Raw genomic sequence first — 24,015 nt, forward strand, 5'->3', positions numbered from 1 at the left:
TCAGAGATGAGTTTGTAAGTATAAAGGGAGGGCAGAGCGATGTCAGTTGAGCAATTCAAGGGTTGCTGAGTCCAGATTTCCTTTCCAATATGTTTTGCCCCCAAAAACACCACCTCAGATTTATTCCTCTGAGCCTTGCAGGATTTGAGAGAATCAGGGATCGCTACCAAAATGCAAGTTATGTTCTAGAGCATTCATTCTTCTTTGAGCACAGGGAGTCAGTCTTACTTTTGTATCGTCGATGCCTGACCCCAGAGTAGGTTTCTGGGAGCTGCTGGCTGACATGACTTCAAGCTCATCCAGGCTGGCAGTGGAGAGGCGCCTGGCATATCAGAAGGACCCGCTTGATAGAAAGAGAGGCAGTCATGTGTTAGGTAGTCAGCAGTGAGCTGAGAAGAGCTTCCCTCCAAGAAATTAAAGGCGGGGTTGTTCTGAGAAGGTCCGTGGGCCTGGCTCTGCTGCTAGGAGCTAATCTCTAAGGATCAGGATGCAGGCATCCTAGGATAGGAAATATTTGGAGTGTCTGGGGAGTGGGCAGGGCGGTGCAAAGACAGAAAGCACAGACTTCCCCGATCACAATCACGCTTTCATACTGTGAATCGTGATTCCTCCTTTGGCTGGGGGAACAGGACCCTAGATTGTGCCTGAGCCCTCTGGTAATTTTGTGTGTGTGCTTAAAGTGGGACCATTAAAATCGTTCTTCTTTTCACTTAGTCTTCTCAGCATTTTTTTCAAAGTTGACCCCACCGTCTGAGAGAAGCAGGGTCACTTGGTGACCCTCACACCATGGCTCCACACCATAGCCGCTCAGCTTGTGACAAAAGCAAGGCTTCCGGGCACACCCCAGTGTCCAGCCATGCCCGACGCTCTTACGATCCGGGTCATGTCACCAGAAAGGGGACACGAGCAACTCAGTTCAGTTTTTGTGGAAACTGTCATGGCAATCCACTGTGGTCGTGCTAACCCTACCTGCGTATTACTCCACTGAAACTGGAATGTCAATGCTGGAAAAGTTAGGTAGGTAGATGTAATGTCTTTGTTTTAAGCAATTCCTTTAATTTTGATATGACAACCATCATTTTATATTTTTTAGGGAGTGTCAACAATCAAATGCAAAAAAACATCAAATTTAATGTAGCTACTCAAAGGGCAGGTATAAAATAGCAATTCAACCCCAAGGCCCAAGTGCCAGTTTGCTGCTGACATCGAGGCCCTTGAGGCTTTCAGTGGCCCCCATTCCCAGGGGGCTTTGGGGCAGGGCAGCACCTCCTTCTTCCTCCCTAAGGCTTCAGCTTTTTTTTCTCCATTCACAAGAGCCTGGGCAGGAAGGACGCAGGCAGAGGGTGCCGCTGAACGTCTGCTCACCCCAGACCTCTACTTAAGTACACTATTATAGCCCAAACCTGATTATGGAAAGCCGTGAGTAATTTTTGTATTATAACAATTATGGGATTGAAAGCCAGAACGCGCTCCCTCGGTCAATTCTCACGCTGGCTTCAAGGGCTCCCCAGGGAATATGGTTCTAAGTCCATTTGTGGGGAAAAAACAAAACAAACAAACAAACTCACTTCTCCAGGCGGTGCCTCATTTCCACATCCCCACTGGACCCAGCACCACCCTGAGGAGGCTTCCAAGAATCCTCACCAGGTCAGCACCCACGGCTGCCACTCACAAACTCAGCTAAGGCTCTGAGGTGAGAGAGAGAGAAGAGTTTGGTCCAGCCAGAGCCTCTCAAGCACCCCTTTGGAATCCACCCAAATCCCTGGGGGGGTCTCCAAAAGGCCAGATATGTCTGGGCCAACCCATCCAGCACTCAAGAGTACCAATCTTAGGACCCTGGAAGCAGTCTGCACTCAAGGGGTCAGTAACTGTTCAGAAGGATGGGAAAGACATTTCACGGAGAGGCCAACAAAAACAAAAGCACAAAGCTAGGAATAAGCGTGCGTGGGACGGCCTGAGATTCCTTACGCTAGAACAGTGGCTTGAGTTGGGGGTGGTAGATGAGGGCCACAGCCTGAGTAAGGCCTGGTCCTATCCACTGTGGGAACCGTCCAGTGGCACACCGTTGGTACTCAAGAAATGTGTTGCGCTACTGGCTACTTGAAGGTGCAGTTTCGGGTGTAAATTTGCTGCACCAAAGGCATGAATGATGGGCAGGGAGATGAGGAAAAGCAGGCGCAGTTTGGCTGCGCGGTCCAAGCTGTAGCCAATCTCCAGTGAGATTCGTTCTGCAGCATCGTCCAGATGGAGGCCAATGAGGACCCGGACTGGGGGAAAGGAACAGAAACTGAGGGTACTAGAAGGGAGAATGTGGATGAACTCGGTGACTAACTTAAGGGGACCTAGACAAAGGGCAAGGCTAATGATATCTTTTCCTTCTGGGCTCTTCCCCTCTAAAAGCCTGATATGAGTCACGAACACTACATTTGTTCATGCAGAAATGTTTATTAGGGCCTACTATGTGTTAGGCAACTCCATGAGTCACTGGAGACAAAAAGATGACTCTCCCCCCGGCCCCATGAGGATACAGACTGGGAATGTGGGTAAGTAAACAGAGGGTTACGAGAACTTGGTAAGTACTCATATAAAGGAAGTAAGGGGTACTACAGGGACCCATGGGAGGGACTGCCACCCAGGATAGAGTCGGGGGAGGTGGGGAGAAAAGCTGGGTGCAGGATGAGCTGTCCAAGAAGACACAGCTGTGCAAAGAGCTCAGGTGAAAAAGAAAGCATGGCAATGGGAGGGACAGTGCAGGTGCCATTGCGGGTGGAATGCAGTATGCGGGGAGCTGTGAGGGACCAGACTAGCTAGAAATCTCTCAATTAGGAGTTTGGCTTTGATCCTAAAGTCAATGAGGAAACTACGGAGTGTTGCAAGTGGGCAAATAACAAAGATATTTACATTTTAGAAATCCAAGTGGAGGTTACTTGACAAACCAGAGGTCGATCTTCAAGCATTCTCTAGGACACCAGGATCAGGGAGCAGGTAGAAAGTCTGTGGCTTTATGAGGGAGCTGTGGGCATCTAGGGCCCACTGCAAAAGGCCCAGGAAGGGCTCAGACCAAAGGCTCGGGAGGAAACCCGCAAAAATTGTCATGCGTACGGTTTAAAAAAAAAATGGAGGGGAGCCTTTCAACCTCAAAAGGCAGAGGGACTCCATCCTAGAAATTCTTTCATTCACTGTAGCCAAGTGGCGAAGGATGCTAGGCTCCATCAGACAGACCTTGATTTTTACCTTTATGCCACTACTTCCTAGCTTTGGGACTCTGGGCAAGTGGTTTCAGTCCAGCATCCTCATGTGTAAAATGAGAACAACTCTTCATACCTCAAAGGGTTGCTTTAAAGAGACACAACGTAAAGTTCCTAGCGTACACAGGGGCTCAAAAAATGTCGGCTATTGCTTTTCTTTCATTGAACAAACATTTATTGAGTACGCTGGCCACCTGCTAGGGATGACAGAGATGAAAAAGTCCCGGTTCTTGCCTTGGAAGACTCCCAAGTCTATCAGCCAGCCCCCACTCCCTGCCACACAAAGCTTCAGGTACCCCATCTGAGCTCTAGGTGATCCCCAAAGGGGATGCGCAGCCAGGCCCAGGACTCCTCTGCAGGTAAGCTGGTCCCAGCGGCCCCACCCAGGGCTCCTGATCCAGGGCCAGGCCAGCAGCTTGAATGAAGAGAGAAAAAGCTGTTCTGCTTCCGGTACAGCAGAGCTAGTCCAGGAATAGCCCTACACCCTGCATCAACACGACTCAAAATCAACGAGCAGAAAAAGAAAATGATGCTTAAGCCTTGGGATAAAGCCCACTCTTGAAGGCACCTGCAATCTCTAACTGAAAACTACCCTCCAGTTTTGGTAGTTTTTGGTGAAAACTACCAAAAATAAATTCAGTGAAATTCCCACCTAAATTATATTCAGTCACCTGGCACCTGAGAGTAGGAAAGACCAGTTCTGATGCCAACATCATTCCCCCGTCACCACGACAATATATCTAATTTGATCAGCTCTAGGAACTACAAAGGTCCCAAAGACCTAGACTAGAGGATCCTCATTAACATTAATTATGATGCTTATCCCAGTCTCATGTAATTTGTTCTCCCTTTCTATCACTTGTACTACGTTTTAAGCTCATCTCCATATTCCCAGCTCCCAGTACGGAATCAGTCTTAAGAAATGTCCACTGGACATGGCTGAAAAAATCCAAGGAAAGGCTCCCAGTATCTTGATATCCCCCTGAGGCACCAATTAATGTCCTGTCCTCTGTGAGGAGTTTGTAAGCCATTCTCTTTTCAGCCGGAAAAAAAATGGGTCAAAACAGTGTAGGAGGAACAATCTAGGTTAGGCAATTAGGAAGTGCTTCAAAAAATCTAAATGAATTCCCAGTGGACACTGCAGAATTCACTTCTCAAAGTATTAGGAGGTTAGAAGCATCTGAAGTCTCTCAGCCCTGAGATTGTGTGTGCATGTGTGTGCATGTATGGTGTCCACAGACATGCACACCATATGGAATTTCATGAACATGCTTACATGGGGAAAGATCAAAAGGCCTCTCATTTTTAATATGTATTTAAAACCTTTTCTTGGAGCATTTAACTTGAATAACCCTCAGATGCCCAAGAAGGAATCAACCCCCGTGATACCAAAACCATTTACTGTCTCTGAAAGGGAAGATGCTCTGGTGAGTCACGGCAGCGCCTACTAATTCTCAGTCAACCAAACAATGCGTCCTCTGAAAGCCATGCTTTCTCAGGCCTGTCTTTTGCAGTTATATAGATGTAACACGAAAGGATGGTGTCCTTGGAAAACATCTCTATTGGAAGACAAACCACAACACAAATAGCTTTTACTGAGGATGACAAAGGATGGGGCTTCTGGGTCTGTTTCTAACATTGCGTGCCTTTGAGTCATTCCTCTTAAATAAGGTAATATAAAGAATGTGCCTAAATACTGTCCCAGATGCTGAGTCAATGTCTACTAAATCAGGAATGTTTTACCATCAGTCTTGCTAAACCTGACACTATTTAGACCCAACTAATGAGTGCGTCATCATCAACAACTTGACCCTATGTGACAATGGTCTCACACCCTCATCTATTATTAGTGCGGCTCTATCAGGTGTTCTGTGGTTGTCCAGGATGAAGCAAGAAGTCCTGGCGAAGCCAAGAATTGCCTGTTTCTAAAATCCATGGTGGGCAAGAAGGTGTGAGTTGAGCTCCAGCAAGAGAAGGACGAAGGAACTGGAAACACTTGAGCCACCTGCAAGGATGCATGTTTCAAATTATCTCATATTTCATATCCATTCAGCTCCACTTCAGGTATGTGAGTAATCTAGGTGGAAAAACTTCTATTTTTTCTGGAATTATCAGAGCATGTGGCTGAGCCACATTGGATTTAAAGCCATCTCCATGGGACTATGTTTGGTCTCTGGTCTCATCTACGCAGTGTCCATCGCACAGACTCCACTTAAATTTAGAGAAGGTATCACGGAAATTGGTATGGAGTATATGACTCCATCAAGACAGGTGAAATAATATCACATGATCTATTTTTGTCGGTTCTATGGACAACTTTCCATAGCATTAACTGACACAAAATGCCCACACACCTTAAAAATTAAGTTCCAAGTGATAATAAAACTAGAATCATATTCATGTTTTTAGAACTATCTTTATCATGGAACTTACCAAAGAAGGAATATTTAAGTAAAACCCAGCCTCCAAGGAAACAAAATTTTTTTTTTTTTTTCCGGTACGCGGGCCTCTCACTGCTGTGGCCTCTCCCGTCGCGGAGCACAGGCTCTGGACGCGCAGGCTCAGCGGCCATGGCTAGCGGGACCAGCCGTTCCACGGCATGTGGGATCTTCCCGGACCAGGGCACGAACCCGTGTCCCCTGCATCGGCAGGCGGACTCTCAACCACTGCGCCACCAGGGAAGCCCAGGAAAATTTTTATACCAAAATTCTATCTGAAGGACTGGAATGACTTACCTATTCATTTTAGAACAGGAAGCTGATGGTCACCAAAAAAAGTCAAAATGGAAAGGGCATCAGTAAGCACTAAACTGACCTAGGTTTCCTACAATATCTCTCTACTGATTTCTAGAGGTCTGACATCAATCCAGGTCTCCTAGACCCGAGGCCACCAATTTGTGATTTTTCACTTGATCAGTATCTTGAGTGTCATCTAAAACTTAGGCAAATTAGAAAAAAGTCAGCAACTATTAAATATTAACGCTGAGGCGATGCATTGCATTGCAATATTGTGGCAGAAGTTTTTCAGGGCAATATGCTCGTTAACCTTGCATGCATAGCATATATATTTCCCTGCCCGAAACAGAGGATTTTTTTTTTAAAGCTCCCTCTCTGTGTCCCACTTCAGCATAAATCAGGATACATGTATGTTATTAGTGAATACTTAGAAAAGTTTGAAATTAGTACATGGATTCATTTTTAAACTATGCTAACAAATCTAAATTAGCATTTAAACGCTTCCCGGAAGTCTGACATTGTGAAGAACTTAAGACATCCAATGTTTCCAAGAACCTGGACAGGTCTGCCACATAGAATAACAGAAGACTTAGAAGACAGGGCTATGCTCTTTCTTCGGGCCATCCTTGAGGATATCACAATACAGTTGCTGTGTCAAGTTACCGGAAGGGTAAAAGCAAGATCATTAGGGGAAACTGACTTTAACATAAAGTGTTTCAGATAATACTTTTGATGATCTTGTAAGTGGATAGGTCTAGTCTATGGAGCTCATCACAAGGTCTCGCACTTCATGGGAATTCATCATAAATATTTTTTACAATGGGAAAACAGAAGCACAAATGTTTAGATGACATGCACAGTGAGTAAGACCTGCCTACTTCACAAGACTGCTCTGAGGACCCAATTATATAACATACATGAACACGCTTTATAAACGGAAAAGATCTCACTAAACATAATAAACGCCTAAGTTCCCACAGTAAAGAGTAAAGCGATGATTTGGTCACAACTACTTCACAGCACCTCCTCAAACAGTGCTTCTCAAAGTGAAGTGTGCCCAGAAATCACAGGGAGATCTTGCCAAAGCAAATGCTATCGGGTAGGTCTGGCATGGGGCCAAGATTCTGCTAACTACCAAGTTCCTAGGCGATGCCAATGCCAGCTCCCGGAACCACCCTCGTGGTTCCTCGTGAGTATGGAGGTTCTAAAAGACCATCCTAATTCTTGGTACACGGTTGGCCTTACAGGACATATTTCCTGAGTATACTGCAAACTCTGGTTATCCCTAAAATGAGCTTTGCTATAAGCAAATAAGTCTGTATGCTTCATTTGGATCTGAGTAGAGTACTTTACAAACTCAACAGCAAAGTGCTCTTTCTTGGGTAGCCAAAGAGCTAAAGCGTTGGTTTTTAATGAGGTTGTCTGCTAGTTTCAGTTTTCTAGGACAAGAGTCAACAGCATTGCAAAAACATCGGAAGCTAAGTTGCCAGTTTACTATTCTATGACTTCAGTTCATCTCAAAAAGGAGGTAAGAGAAGGACACTGTACTTATAAACACACACACACACACACACACACACACACAAAAGAAAAACCTGCCAATTCCAAATTGGCAGGAGAGACTAAATTATCTTTTCTAACTGAAGAAAAGGGCTCAAAATATCCAGGAGAAAAAAAAACACCTGAGCAAACAAGCAACTTGCAGAAATGCTGCTGCCTCTTGACACAGAAGCACTCTGGTCTTACAGAGGCAGCAGGGAGTACAAAGAAACCAGCAGGCCCTGCAGGCCAGTGGTTCTGCAGACTGGGTCCGCAGCAGAATCACCTGGGAGGACTGGATGACACTCAGATTGCTCCACACCCTGTGTTTCTGATAGAAATAGGCCTGAGGTAGGGTCCAGGATTACGCTGTGGATGCTGCTGCCAGCCCACTGACCAAGTCTGGGGCAGCACCGAGTCTTTGCAAGGGGAGGAACCATGACCCCCTCACATCTGGACCCCAGGGCCTGGTACAGTGGCTGGCACCCCATCAACAGTTGCTGAATGAATGCCCATTATAACTTTCATTTCCAGAAACAATTTTACTACTTACTTAGTACACTTGCTGCAGGCATCCTGTACACACATTCATTTAAAATAACTACACATGTGAAAGGCATGATAGCCCATGACCTGAAGGGGCTTTACAGTTCAATTAAATCAATTCCAATCATAGATACAAGTAACACAATTTTCCCCTATACTATCGGAACAGTTCCATCTTTGAGCCTCTGCCACTGCGGTGGAACCAGACAACTCACCTATCCAAACGACCCTGAAGAAAAACCCTACTTCAGTAAAATAAGCCAATTCATTTCATGCATACTCATGCAAAAAAATGTATTTTTTTTTTCATCAAGACAAGAATTTGCCTGGAGGGAACACAAATGTCTGTGTCCACACTGGAAACCCAGAGATGGCCTCCGTCATGGCTCTTCCAGGAGTTCGAAACCTAGGCACCAAAGGAGCCAGTGCACTGCCCCACAGGTTAAAGCACTACTAAGGCTTCAGAGACTTCTTCTCTAACTGCTGTTTACCAAGCGAAGCCCAGGAGGGGCTCTGGCAGGCGTTCTTCAAATCCTCCGCCTGACTGGCATGTTACCATAGTCACATTCATTCCGAAAAAAACAGGTGTTTCTGTTAAAATTAGCTGTTTCAAACTGTCAAATATTTTAGATCCCTATGCCAGCTTTAAAAAAAAAGTATCTGTAGAATAACCAATCAGGTGTACGTGATGTTTCCAGAATTATCAACTCTTTAGATATTTTTTGAGAAACATGACCCGAAATTAAAAAAAAAAAAAAAAAAAAGGGGTGGAGATGAGGATGGGGGAGAAACATACACACATAGACACACATACAGACACACACACAGAGACATACATAATTGTTGCATTTCCCAAAATCAACCCAGAATGAATAAGAAAAAGGCCAAGCTTCAACGGCCAAGACAGAGCTGTGCTTTTTCTAGCTAAGTCTTGTGTTTGAAAGCCTTTTGTCCCATTGACTTTGGTGGACTGTCATAAATAATGGCCTTTGTTCCAAGAACACACAGCCATGATTTCCTTCTCTTATAACCATTCAGAGGAAGCTTTTCAACATCCCTAGTCAGGATGGTGCCCACTAAGCCCGTGTAAGAAAACTTGCCCTCGGAAGTCAGAAGAGCCCAAGGACAGATGTCTTAAATTAACCCGTGTGGTTTAATTTAACAACAACCACCCCAAAAAATCAGGCCACTCTGATTTTATTCCTGGAAACAGTATCTCTGCTGCCCTTATTAAACCCAATGAAACAGGTCTGAGATGTTCCTTTTACAAAATCAGGGCTATTTCAAAAACAAGTTTAGCCACCTGGTACACTGGGAGAAAAGTTAAAATGTCAAAGAGCTGTGTGTGCCCAGCTAAGTGAGTGATACACACAGAAACACTGTGCATTCCTCACTCTGCTTTCCTGAAGCCTGCTGAAAACACACAAGCAGAATTCACTTCAAGCCACCTGCTGGATGAAAAATCCTAAGCTTTATCTTAGAGACAGAAGGAGGAAAAAAGAGGTCAACACATCACTGAACCTTTTAACTTCAGAGGACAGAGATTTTGACTACAAGTAAAAAAAAACCTTTAATATACAGAAATGTTAAAAGCAACTACCACTTAGCTAAGAAGAAGAGAAGTTTCAAAATTAATTTGGTGACTAGCTAGTTAACTGCATCCAAATAGATAGGAAAAGTGATTTTTTTGGCTTGCACTGTCCTGAAAATTGCTTCTGCAAGGAATGAGTCCAAGAAACAATTGGCAATTCTTTTTTTCCTAATCAGATACCAAATTTGCAGATTTCTGGCTCTGACTGTATTTTACTTTGTTCCTTTCAGTTGACTCTTTGTGATCTGCATAGGCTAAAAGAACCACACAGTTATAAACTTCAGCATTACTTATGTAAATTCAATGGATAAAAATAAGTAAAAATTCTTATATGCAAGCAGGATTGTCATTGGCACACAGGTTAGGTAGGTTTCCTTCCCTCAAATACTTCCTGAACCTGACTGATCCAGGCTTAAAGAAGGGCAGGGGGAGAGGAATAAACATGCAAGATCATTTTCATCTTTTAAAGACTTCAGAAATTTAAATCTACCAGGACCTAAGAGAGCAAAACAACTGCTCCCTTGACCGTTCTTAAGAATGTATACACTCGACCACTTGGAAGCCTTTTTCAAACTTCAGAGCTCAACAGTTGTAGTAAACCCGACACAGGTTCAAGAGGTTCTATAGGCTGAACATGATGTTCATGTAATAAATACAGCCATTCAAGTAAAAACAGTCACCACAACTTTCCTCTCCAACATACCACTGTTGAAAAACCTTTCTTTTCAGATCTGTGCGAACTGCAAAGGCTTAGGCACGACAAATCCCAAGAAAAACGTAAATGGAGCAAATTTAAAGCGTGTATGAGTTCTATCCATGTGGCTCTCTCAGGATAATCACGGCAGATACATTTGTTATTTTTTCAGTGGGAAAATGTTCAAAACTCAGCTAGGGTCAGCAAAACCATACAGCCCCTCCCCCAAAAGATTTTTTTCTTAAAATTGTCTGCAGAAGGGACCAACTACCTTAAAATAACTCCAAATTTCATTGAACAAAGCATCCTTCCAACATACAATCAACCGGGGCATATCAGATCAAGGTCACAAAAAGAAGCCTTTGCCTGCAAACATGCTGTGGGTCTAGAAAGCTCTTCTCACACTTTCCAGAATACCTCTCCCTCTATTAAAACAGTCTAGAACACTCCACGTTTTTGTGTTGTTGTTTTCGCTTAAAATCATGAGCAACTGGATCTTGTCTGAACAGACCTGTCTTACTCTCGCTTGATGTACAGTACTTTTGCAGGTCCATACACAGATTCTCTGACCTGGGAAGGCTGGCATTCCACACAGGATTAGGAAGAGGCTTACCCTGAAAAAGACAGGCGGAATACAAATCAGACTGCAGTCAGTCTGAACCCTGTTCATAAGGACAGAAAAATCAGAGGGGACAAAGGAAGCAAAACTACCTTCCAGGAGAAACAGGAAAGAAAACCCACTCTAGCACTATACGTAATCCAACCATAAACGTGTCCCCTGCCTCTACAAGGAGAGTGTTACACACAGTTCTCTCTTCTTAAATTCTAGGCTGCTCAAAGACGTTAACTCTTGACGAAAAAGCAGAAAGGGCTGAAGGTTGGGGACCCACCTCATTGCTCCCAAGCAAACTTTCCAGGGCGCCTTTCCATGGATGGCATGCAGCTTGCAACATTACAATGATTGAAAATCAACAATACTTGCAAAAAGCCATCTGAGAAACATAACATTTTATTAATAGATGAAATAAATACTCCAGTACATGCAAGGTAAAAACTTGACATGGGGGGGGGAATCATTCTATAGTGTAAATTAAAAAATAAAACACACACTCACAGTAGCTTTTCCCCCCATTTGCAAATCACATGGCAAAGTCATACTCTTTCCACACCAAGTATACGCCTAACCCATCACAACTGCTTAAAAAAATAACAACATACAAAAAAGGTAGCTACATCCATGTCTAAGGAGAGAAAACTGAGGTAACCTTTCTCTTAATTAGGGGGGGAAAAAAAAGACCAAAAAAGAAATGAACCCATGACCTCCTTCCTGCCCAATTAGTAATAAAATTTAGTGGAGGAATTCCAGAAGGGGAGCCGGGGTAGGGGGCAGGGGTAATACCGCAACCAGCAGATGACACATCTTCCATCTCCTGGTGTGGGCTGCTGGGCACCGGGGGCCCTCCGAGTGCGAGTGCGTGTGTATATGGTCTGCATGGCCCTGCCTTCTGGAAGATTCCTCTCGAGCATTTAACATGGGGTGCGGGAGTTCACTTTTGATTTCTTTGGTATAAATGGAGAGGGGCAGAGAATAAGTATCTTCCTTTAGCCTGGGGGCGGGGGTGAAAGAATGGGATGAGGGTGGGAGGGTGCTAATTCACAGAATTGGAATTCACTGGCGGTAAAGTCCTGGGCGAAGACCTCTCCCTTAAAGCCTGAGATAGCAGGGTGCAGCCTTCAGACACGGCGCAGGCCGAGTTCCTCAGCCTCTCCCTGTGGTCCGACATCTTGGCGCCCCCGTCGGGGTGCTGCGCCAGATCCCTGAGGCACTGGGTCAGGAGTACGCAGGCCGACACCACACTCATGGCGCCGCCGAGGATGGCGGTCTGCACCGCCTTGCCCTCGGCGCTCACGGCCGCCGCGCGACCCAGGAACTGCGGCTCGGTGGCGAAGCCCACCAGTGCGCTAACCGCCTGCACTAACGGCCCGCTGAAAAGCGCGCAGCGGCTCCGGGCCAGCTCGCTGGGCGCCGCCTTCACCTCGCGCACGCACGCCAGCAGCGCCGACGCACTCGTGCTCATGCACTTGACGCCAAGCTTGAACTGCTCGCGCGAAAAGCGGTCCCGGGACTTGTCGCTGGCCAGGGCGCACGCGTCCGTCAGGAACTTGAGGTTGCGCGACAGGCCCTGCGACACCTCCAGCAGCAGCTGCGGGGTCAGGTCGGCGAGCGGGGTGGCGCGCAGCACTGCGCAGCCCTGCTCCACCTCGTGGCGGCAGCGTGTCACGCGGTAGCGGTCCACCAGGCCCGGCTGCGCGGGCTGCGCGCCCGGCGTGGCCACAGCCGCCAGATAGGCCGCGTGGGCGGAGCACTCGGTCAAGGACACCACCAGGTCTCCCAGCTCCACCAGGCTGTCCCCCGCTTCCCCGAAGCGGCCCATGTTGAGCTGGCTCTGTACGTCGTGGGTGAGGATGGAGAGCCCCTTGGTGCGCGCGATGATGGTGTCCCGGCATTGCTCGAAGGACTCGGCGCCGGCACAAGCGGAGGCGGGGCCCTCGAAGAGCACGGGCCGCGCCTCGCTCGACAGCAGCAGCAGGTCGGCCACCAGCTGCATCTTGCCCTTGCAGTGGTCGCAGACAGACACCAGCCTCTTCCGGGGCTGCGAGCAAGCCCCGCCGACGGCGCTCGCTGGAGCCGGAGAAGCCGCCTCGCCAGTGGGCTTCCCAGCGCTGCCGCTAGCCATCGCGCCCGGGGGGCACTGGCATGCCGCTGGGGAGCCCGCTACCACCGCCGCTGCCGATGCCGCCGCCCCCGCGGCCGTCGCGACTCAGCTGGCCAAGGCCGCGGTGCCTTCCCCGCACCATCATGCCATCCACCGCCGCGGGCAGAGGGCACTGGGCTGCGGCGGCCGGAGCCCGGGCGGCGCGGAGCGGGCCCGGGGGCCAGAGAACGCAGGAGGCTCTTCGGGGCGCGGGGAGGGGGCGCAGCGTTCGGCCTCTTGGAGGGCTTGCAGGAACCATGAACCGGAGCAGAGCAAACTCACAGACCGCGCTCCTCGTCGCCGGACTGCCAGGAAAGTCCCTTCTGCTGGGCTGCCTCCGCCGCCGCCGCCGCCGCCGCCGCCTTCCTGGGCATGGCCCGGTCCGACCGCCCGAGCGGGGGGAAGGGGGGGAGGGGGGCGGGAGAGGGAAGCTGGGAGTTGTCCTTCCTTCCTTCCTTTGAAATCAAAATCCTTTCCTCGGGGAGGAGCGCGGGCGGCGTCTCAGGCGGGCTCTGCTGTCAGCCACCTCGGGCTCGGCGGCGCACGTGGGCTTCAGGCGCCCAGACACCGCCAGGCTGCACTTCCCCGCGACGGCGGCCGGGGCTGGCCCTCTGGGACGCGCGGCCACCCCGTGGGCATCTCCTGCCTCCCGCTCTCGGGAAGCGGCGCCGGCGGCGGCGGCAGGGCCGAGGGTGTGGCCGATGCTGGCGCGGCCGAGTCAGAGTCGGGCGGGAGCCTGCACTGATTGCGCTCAGCGGCCGCCCCGCTCGCGCTCTCGCCCGCCCGCCGCGCCCGGGCGTGCCGGGAGCCGCGGCGGCCCCTTCCCGCCTCGGCGGTTCACAGAGCGCGGCTCGGCGCCGAGGCGGCACGCCCTCCCGGACCGCGCGCCCCGCGGCCCGCCGCCGGCTGTCGGCGCGAGTCCATCCCCGTCGCCTCCGCCTCGCCTTGGGCCCGCAGCGGCTGAGCTCTCCCGAGACCCCGGGCCCTGCGCATCGGACGTCGCCGCGCGCGTCTCCCCGGCGGCCCGGCCAACTCAGAAGGTCCCCGCGGCGCTGCGGCAACTCGCCCGGGCCCCGGCTCCTGCCATTTTTGTCAACCTCCAACTTCCGAGCGAGCCGGGAGAAACTGAAAGGAAGGGCGGGGGCCGAAAAGCAGAGGGGAAAACACCCGCTTCCTCTCCCCGCGCGGCTTCACCTCTGAGCGCGGCCGTGGGTGCGCCCCCGCCCGCTCGCCCTCCGGGGCTGCTGGAGGCTTTTCCTCTTCCCGGCCGCGCCTCGCCCCCCAGCTCGCCACCGCCGCCGCCGCCGCCTCGGCCGTAACCTCCCTGGAGCCTATAGAAATCTTTTGTGTGGCGTCACCGCCTTTCGTTTAAATCCCGCTTCCTCCTCTCGCCCTTCCTCCCGCCCCCTCCGCCGCTCCCGGATGCTTGCGCGATGCGCTGCTCCTCCCCCGGGAAGCTGGGTGGCAGCGGGGGGACGCCCCAGCCCAACGCGGACGCCGGCGGCGCCCGGCCGGTGGTCCCCGGCGGAGAGTCGGGGGGAGCGGACCGGAGGCAGGCCCGCCCGGGCTGGGGGCTCGGCGCACACTCTTGGAAGACCGGGCCACAGCCGCCAGTTTGCCATACGTAAACTCTCAGCCCAACCGGGGGGCTCCACGCCTCCTCCTCGCCCAGGGAGCAAGTCTAAAAGGTGGCCTGTGTTCTGGACCGAAGAGAGGAGGACGCTCGATACCATCCCCTAGAGGTTTGCTGGGGTCCGGTCATCGCTTTTTGCGGGACGTCGACCGGTTTGCCAAGCTCTACCCCGCCCTTTGTCGTGTTTGATCCTCTTCCACGGTGGGATTCTGGAGGGGCTGTGCGGGATGAGAAAAGAGACCTGGAGATGGAGCCCGCAGAGCCGGGCTAGACGCTTCCCGCTTCCGCCCTTTAACTAAATAGCCCTTGTATAGTTAGAGCGCGAACTTTGAACCAGACTTCCTGGGGTCAGTTTTCCCCCAGCCATTTATGAGTTGTGTGACCTTTTGCAAGTTATCTCTCCAAGTATCCGTTTTCTCCTTTCGAAATCAGATACTGTGGACTGACCGCCTGAGTACTGGGCTCATAAATGTAGCTCTTAGACTTACGAGCCTTCACCGGCACAGTTTGCCCTCATAACTTCTGTGTCTCCAGCTGTATAATGGAATAATAGTGGCCACAGTGAAATAAGAGAAACAGCCTTTGAAGGTTATTCCCATTTTACAGATAAGGAAAGTGATGCTCAGGTGCCTTAAGTGCCTTCCTAAGGTCAAGAAGAGAGCAAATGCATGAGCAGGGAGCCCACCGCCAACCTCATTTTCTTTTTACCCAGTCCTTACTCTTCAGGAAGTGGTGGAAGCATCTAGGCTTCCCCCATTCCCCCCACCCAGGGGTCCCCCCACCTCTTAGTCCTGAAACACGTCTAGGTGCCCAGCCCAGCACAAGCTGGGTGTGTCCAGCCAACGGAAAGTTTTGTTCTTCTGCCCCTTCCTCGGACCTGGTGTCACCTTTTTTCAACCAGTTGTAAATGTCACTTGTAACTAGGATGACCTTGCGATTTATTGTCCAACCCGAAAGAGTTTCGAGAGTGACTGTGAGACATGTTACTAATAAATTAACCGGTAGCAACAGATCCAAACCTAAATAGATAGTCACCCTGCTTATATCAGTAACTTAAAGGGTCCTTATATATCTTCTAAAATCTAAATGAACCCGCTTATTTTGCAAACCAAGGCCAATAAAACTGCCGATTTTCTAAACTAGTAGCAATTCCTGTAGGATTAATCCCTTTTATTTTTCTACCAGAGAAAAACTGTTGGGTAAGTCAAGGTCTTTCCATGGTAACCCATCCTAGCATCCTAGTCCGACTTAGCTCTGAAAACGTATGAGAAAGTCAGACCCTTCCCTCCATGCCGTGTTTATTCATGAAACTGCTCTGGGATCAGGGAATTTTTTTTCCAAAGCCACTTGGTGCCGCTGAGGTCAGGGGCACCTGACCTCTTCCTTTTCTTCTACATAGGCACTTTCTATGGTTGGTGTTGCTGGAAATCTTGTACCCCAACAATGAGCTGTGTGACACCTAAAATGTCTCGCTGTATTCAGTGACGTTTGGTTTAGTTTTTAAAATCGGATGGGATTGGTTTCTTGGCCCTACCTGCTTCATTTTTCAGATGTGGCATCTCTTCCTAAACTAATCCTTTCCAGATACTGACTCCACCTTCCTCTAGGTCACCTTTACTTTGTGCCATCTTTCATCCACTCTACAAACACTGGGCACCTACACTGTGCCAGGCCCTGTTAGAAAATAAGTAATGTGAGGGCTCTACCCCCTCTGAAGAGTAGAGTCCAGAGAGAGCAACAGGGAAAACAGGTCATCACAGCTTCACTATTGGTCTAGTGAGAGCACAGAGTCAAGAAACTAGAGTCGAGAGAGTGATACTCACCAGACAGTCCGGTTGCAATTAGGCAGGACCGTGTCATCAGTTCTGAGCAATGAAACGTAAGTGGTGGTGATGTGCGTTATCTGGGACGGAGGCTGTGGAAAGCCGATCTGTAATTCTCCACTCTCCTCCCCTGCTGCAGCTGCTCGGCAGACTGTTCTAGGTGGTGCAGCTGAAAGATGATGGGGCCTCCATAAGCCTAGGTGACCGTGGAGCAGACCCTCTACTGACTGTGTGGGACATGTAACATGAGCAAAGAGTAAACTCACGGTGAAGCCACTGAGATTTGAGGGTTGTTTGTTGCTGAAGCATAGTTTCCTCTAACTGGATTAACAGAGGAAGGCAGCATCTACCCCTAGACTCACAGCAGTAAGGGCTTTTTCTGTAGAAAACGCCACCCGGTACTTCTTCTAATCCTCTTTTAAAATTCAAATATGATATGAGCGAAAGGTACCGTGCAAAGTATTTTCCATTCAAGTGAAAATTGACAGAAGCAAGGTGCAAAAATTGTGGGCTGAAGGACTGGCTGGCGGAAGGTGAATGGAACAGACAGGAGGAAGCTGGGGGCTGTACAGAAAATGGCTTGGCCACTGGAGAATGTATTCTCAGTGCCCAGCTCAGGGCCAACACGTAGTAGGCATTTAATAAATAGATGAATGAACAAGATGCAAATAGAGAGCTGACCGAGGATTTGGGGAGGAAAGGTGGAAATGACAAAGGCCAGATTAGGGAAAAATCCTGTCCTTCCTTCTTTGCCTATTCCAGTAGGTGCATCCTCCGCCTGGACTTTAAGCAGGTATAAGACAACAGTATGAGCCTCTGATTTTCTTGTGTGTGGGGGGGGGGGTAAAATATTCATAACATAGAATTTACCATTTGGCCATTTTTGTGAACCTAGCCACAGGTCCGTGGTATTAAGTGCGTTCCCATTGTCGTGCAATCATCACCACCATCCATCTCCAGAAACCTTTCATCTTCTCAAACTGAAATTCTGTACCCACTAAACGATAACTCCTCATTCCCCTGGAAGCCACCATTCTGCTTTCTATCTCTATAAATGTGACTATTCTAAGTAACTTATGTAAGTGGAATCATATAATATTTGTTCTTTTCTGTCTGACTTATTTCACTTAGAATAATGTCTTCGTGGTTCACTGATACTGTCACGTGTGTCCGAATTTTTTTCCCTTTTAAGACTGAATAATTTTCCATTGTACGTATCTAGCCCTATTGGGTTTTGATACCCAACTTTCACACTGCACTCCAGATTTTAGCAGACTAACAACCAAGCTGTGTCTGGTCTACAGTGCCACCTGGTGGTCAGTAAGGGGCATTCTCTGCCCTAATGTATCTTTCCTTTGCAGCAGTGTCGCTGTTCCGTTTTTGTGCTCTTAGGTGGGCCAGTTCATTCTCAGGCATTCTTTCTTACACGTGGCCAAGCATCGTCCTTAATATCTTCCTTTCAATGTCTCTTCTAAAGGAGAGAAATTTATATCTGGAAAAATTTGCCCCTAACCCTCCTTCTCCCTGATTTCACTCATCCCCACAGGTGATGAATGACGGTCTGACATACATTGGACTACAGCTCATTTAAGGAGCAGGGTCACTGTGTGACAGGTCACTCTCCTAACCCAGCATGTCCTCTTTCTGGTGTATTTTGTTTCCATACAATAAGAGCACCTGGGCAGGATCTCATCCATCACTCCCAGATACCACCCTCTCCCCCCACCACCTTCCACCCTCCCTCCCTCCGTGCTGTCTCTGTTCACCTGAAGCTGAGTGTGTGAGAGAGGCCTGTGTGTAGGACCAGTCATAGCATGGCAGGCACACCTGAGCCTTCAGGTCCGAAGATCTGGGAGATCTGGAACTTTCTGCGATCTAGTTTACCAGGGATCCCTACATGGAGGTGAAGGTTGCTTTCACAGATAAATTCTCTACCCCATTTCCCTACTGGTTAATGATCTTTGGATGTATTTTCCATTTTCCAGAATTCTGTAGGGGAGAAAAAATAAGTACTGAGATCTCGTCTCCCCAGATCCTTCACATGGAGCCTCCCTGACCCCAAGACATACTCAGGCATTTCTGTTCCCTTGTGCCTATTGTGCTGTGTGCCCAGCTTCAGTGTGGCCATGAGCATAGTGTATTTGTAGCTGTCAGCTTAACTCTCTCCCCACCACCCTGTCATCTCTTTAAGGACAGGACTTGATCTATTCATCTCTTCCCCACACCCAGTGCATTGCGTGGTTGTCAATAAATGTCTGTGGAAGTAATAAATTAATGAATTAATTCATGTGCAGTTCTCTGCAAGGAAGACATCCTTTCATTGAACCAAAATCCTGTTGCCTGCAGCTCTTACTCAGTAATGGACAGAGTCATGGACATTCATGAACCCACAGCAGGGGCGCGGCCTGTGTGTGATCGTGATCTACCGCTCACAGCTCTAAGGTTGAATGCTTGACCTTTGCTTAGCAAGTGTGTTCACCCCATTTCTCTTACCAGCTTGTTTTGGAGGGTCCAGGAAGCTAATTCTTTGGAAACAGAGATTGTGAGTTCTCTAAACGTAATTGCATATATCTGTGCTGCAACATATAGGTGATGTTTCAGATAACACAGATAAAATTCCTACCTTTTCCTCTTAGGAGAGGAATTCAAATCACTTCCGTAAATTTTCCAGGCATTTGCAGTATTACAGACAATTTGAATTAAGTGTATTATTCTGAGAATTTCAGTTGAAACTAGACTTTTTTTTCTTACATGTTGGTGAAGAGAACAGTATCAATCAGTATTTTAGGAGCATTGGTGCATTTATGTGGGTTCCCCACCCCATTTTTTTTTTTTTTTTTTGCGGCACACGGGCCTCTCACTGCTGTGGTCTTTCCCATTGCGGAGCACAGGCTCCGGACGCGCAGGCTCAGCGGCCATGGCTCACGGGCCCAGCCGCTCCGCGGCATGTGGGCTCTTCCCGGGCCGGGGCACGAACCCGTGTCCCCTGCATCGGCAGGCGGACTCTCAACCACTGCGCCACCAGGGAAGCCCAAACACAAGTGTTTTTGCTTGTTTGTTTGTTTTTGGAGTATGGTTGCTTTACAATGTTGTGTTAGCCTCCACTGCACAACAAAACGAATCAGCCATACACATACGGATATCCCCTCCCTTTTGGACTTCCCTCCCATTTAGGTCACCACAGTGCATTACTAGCGTTCCCTGTGCTACAGGTATGTTCCCATCAGCTGTCTATCTTATACATAGTGTCAATAATATAATATGTGTCAATCCCAGTCTCCCAGTTCCTCCCACCCCACCCCCCCTTTCCCTCTTACAAACACAAGTTTTAAGTGTTAAATTTAATGGTACGAGTCCTGCTCTCAAGTAATGATGGTGACCAGGAACAGACACCCACCCCAGCCTGGGACCATCACATCCTCTCCTGGAAATCTGTAATTGTAGTCAAAAGATAATCGGTTAGTTGCTACATGCGAGTAAATAGAAAGCTCAGGAGATACCTGGGGACTCTTCTTGCACCGAGGTAAAAAGTACTAAAGTAAAGAATGATAAATGGTCATGGCCTCCCCTGTCTCTGCCTCAGCCCCAACCTCAGGACCCTCTTCCCATGATTCCCCATTATTCAGACTTTAAAGGGTTAATATTTGGCACCCTAGAGCCTCCAGAACCGAGCTGTACCCTTCAGGGTACAGGGTACCTTCTCGGTCCTGAATAGCTGGAAACTGTGCCATTCCAGTTTTTCAATAGTTTGAATATCATCCCTGCTTGATTACAGATATTGCTAGACATCCTTGTGTGCTGTGGCGTGACACAAGCCAGGAGGAGCCCAGCTGAGGCCACCTAAGATGGAGCGTAGATGGGGGCTTGGTTTTACCATCTGCAGTCATTGAACCACTTAGAGGTACGGTTAGTATTAAACCCCGGGGCAACGGTGGCCGCATTTAAGCCATGACCACACAATCTCTTTCACTTCTGTCCCCTCCTCTCCTGCCCTACTACACGGCCTCAGATCAGGTTCACACTCTTATCTCATCCCATCTGAGCATTCCTGCCTCCAGACTCGTTTTCAACGAGTCTTCCATCTGGCCTCCAGTTTAACTCTCCTGAGTGCCTTGACGATTAACCCAGATAGAGATGGTGCTACACTGGGAGAGAGATACACCTCGTCATCCGATAGACCTGGGCTGGGATTCTTGCCTGCCACTTCACAAGCTGTGTGACCTCAGACAAATGACGCCATTCCAAAACCAGGGTTTCCTCTTGTTTAGCATAGGGATATTATCATCATCGTATGATCCCGTCAGGTCCTGACCTCCTGCAATCTGCATTATACTTACTGTGTATTGTTTATGTCCCCTGCTAGCTTGCAGGCTCTGTAGTGCAGGGACTTTCTCATAGTCATCTTTCTTTCCATCAGTGCCCCCATGCGGTTCTTGATTGACAGTAGACCCTTAGTAAAAATACACTCTCGCAGGGTTGAACTGAATCAAGTTCCAAACCTCAAATCGGTGAAAATGCCATCAATCCAGATGTTTGCACATCACTGGATAATAAACTGAATTGATTTCCTCCTTAGATGAAAGGAGCCCTGGAATTTTGTCTTACACAACTTCTGTAAAACACTAAACGCCTTTTTTTTTTTCTCTCTCTGTATCACTGGATACTACGGACCAGGAATCCCAGCACTTTTGCACCTTAACTTGGCAGCTGGCAAAGTGAGCAGGGTGACCCCTCCCAGCAGAGCGCATGATCGGCCACAGCTGTGCATGTTTTTTAGCATGACTGCACCAGGACAGGGCACTGAGCCACTGGGTGGAGCAACGCGCTCTGGGGAGAAAGCTTATGACATTTCCCCTATGATTTCAGAAAAGAAAAGAAAAGAAAAAAACTTTTTTTCTTATGAGTTGTTTCTGCTTAATGTCAATAGGAAATGGCACAGCCTGTATACATACAGATGTATGCACGATATCAGCCACTCTACAGTGGGAGAGCTTTAAACTTCAATGGTCCTAAGCTTGAAGGTGAGGCAGACATTGTTAACTAATAGTTACCTGTTCAACGTCCACTTCCTCTTTTCCCTTAATAACAGAATCCCAGTTTTATTTGGAGTAACAATGTGGACAGCCAGAAGACAGCCTCCCTGAGAAGGCTAGGTTCCAGCCCATGAGATGTAAACAGAAGTGCTGTGTGGAACATCCAAGTAGGCTGCTTAAAAGAAGCTGACTCGGGCTTACCTGGTGGCGCAGTGGTTGAGAGTCCGCCTGCCGATGCAGGGGACGCGGGTTCGTGCCCCGGTCTGGGAAGATCCCGCATGCCGCCGAGCGGCTGGGCCCGTGAGCCATGGCTGCTGAGCCTGCGCGTCCGGAGCCTGTGCTCCGCAACGGGAGAGGCCACAGCAGTGAGAGGCCCACGTACCGCAGAAAACAAAAAAACAAAAACAAAAGAAGCTGAGTCCATTAAAAGGTGTGCTCCTATTGGCTTTCCTTCCTTCCTCCTTCCTCTGGATGAATGCCATCTTGATGGCTAGGGCTCCAGTAGCTATTTAGGAAGTTGTGACCTTGAGGATGGAAGCCACAGGCCAGTGTGATGGAACAGGATGAGAAAAAGACTAGGTACCAGATGACCAAAGAGCCAAAATACCAGCCCTAGATGCTTAGTATCCAACTGTTTCTGTGAAAGAAAAATCAAACAGTAACAACACCACTCTCTTGTCTTGTTTAAGCCACTTTTTTACAAATTCAGCTTTCTCTTATATGTAGCCTATAATCTTATCCAAGCAAGATATATTAGCTTGCTAAGGGCTGCCATAACAAAGTACAGACCAGGTGGCTTAAACAACAGAAATTTATTTTCTCACTATTCTGGAGGGTGAAGTCCCAGATCAAGGTGTCAGCAGGGTTGGTTTCTTCTGAGACCTCTCTCCTCGGCTTGTAAATGGCCATCTCCTCCCTGTGTCTTCACGTGGTCTCCCCTCTATACATGACTGTGTCCAAATTTCCTCTTCTTTTACAAGGACACCAGTCATATTGGATCCGGGTCCACCCTAACAACATTTTAACTTAATGACCTCTTTAAAGAGCCTGTCTACAGATACAGTCACATTCTGAGGTCCTGAGGAGTTAGGACTTCAACATGTGAAATTCGGGGGGGTACAATTCAGCCCATAACACAAGGCATGAATAAAGAGGTTTATTATGGCTCTTTTTTTTTTCTTTTGGTAATAGCAGAAGAATTGGTAGTAAATGCCCATCAGTAGGGTAATAAGGAAATAAACTATTGGCATATTAATACCCAAACATACTATACTGCAGTATAAAGAATGAAAGTTCATCACGTCATACTGGTAAGTGGAAAACCCTTAAAGAGCTAATACGCATACCGATTTGTAGTGTGCTGTCATAAACACACATATAAATGCAACAAAACCATTTCTAGAGACACTCTGATGTTTGGAAATGTATAGAAAAATGTATACAGTATTCGACAGACTGATAACTGTTTGGTGTGAAGCAGAATTGTGGCTGGCGTGGAATAGGGCAGAATGTTTTTGTACGATGGTCAAATATTCTACAGCTTCAGTAAGTGATTCGTGTCTTATTTATCCAATTAAAAATTTAGAAGAACTCAGCAGATCAGCCATTTAAAATCCGTGGAATTTTAAAGCATCTCTGGGCTGAATCTTTTTAAGTAAGAATCAAAAAACAGAATGATTCAACCTTGGAAAGGATTAAACAGAGCCGACAGTATTAGGTTAAAATCAGAAGAGATACTGAAGCTGTTTTACAGGTGAGAAGTCATGATTTTTTTAAAAAGCTTTGTCAACTTCAAGAGATGACAGTAATATTGAGAGACGAATTGAACTCTCTGCTGAGCAGCAAAGCCCTGGGCCCGATCTATTCACGATCTCCTGAGAAAGTTGCTCTACCTGCCACTCACTCGTTTTCAACAGGCTGTTTTCAAAGGAAATTGCAGGAGACTGGGAGGAAACGTGTGACCTCGTGAAACCTGCTTTCTTAGAGCAAAGGCAGCTCCTAGAAGTTCCAGCTCTAATTCATTTCACAGGCGAAAACGTGAGGCCTCGTGAGGCGCTGTTTGAGGATCCTAGAGGCCCTGAGGGAATTTTTGGACCTGGCCTGCGCGTTAGAGAGAAAAACGTCGGCCTCTGGCGGAAAATGAGGGCGAGCACTCGGGTCCGAACCAGCCCCGGGTGAAAGCCTCAGCCGGACCATCCGGAGAAACCCTTGGGGCGGGGCGGGGCCAAGATGGCGGAGGAGGCGGGGCTTCAGGAGGTGAGGGCTGGAGGAAATGGGCCGGGGCGGGGCCTGGTAGGCTACCGAGGGCAGGGAGGCGGAACCACTGGGGCCTCCAGCCTGTGGAGGCGGGGCTGGAGGCGTGTCCCACGCAGGCGACGGCAGAGGGCGGGCCCGGGAAAGTGGTGGCCTGGGGCGGG

At 48.5% G+C, this 24,015-nt stretch overlaps 1 protein-coding gene across 1 annotated transcript; it reads right to left on the minus strand.

Moving 5' to 3' along the window:
- Positions 1–11,344: 11,344 nt before the first annotated feature.
- TLNRD1 (talin rod domain containing 1) lies at positions 11,345–15,058 on the minus strand. Its single transcript, XM_004321117.4, has one exon. It carries the CDS (start codon positions 13,089–13,091, stop codon positions 12,003–12,005), a length of 1,089 nt encoding a protein of 362 aa, XP_004321165.1. The 5' UTR covers positions 13,092–15,058; the 3' UTR covers positions 11,345–12,002.
- Positions 15,059–24,015: the final 8,957 nt, after the last annotated feature.

The sequence above is a fragment of the Tursiops truncatus genome, chromosome 2 (assembly GCF_011762595.2).
Source record: "Tursiops truncatus isolate mTurTru1 chromosome 2, mTurTru1.mat.Y, whole genome shotgun sequence".
Classification (NCBI taxonomy): Eukaryota; Metazoa; Chordata; class Mammalia; order Artiodactyla; family Delphinidae; genus Tursiops; species Tursiops truncatus.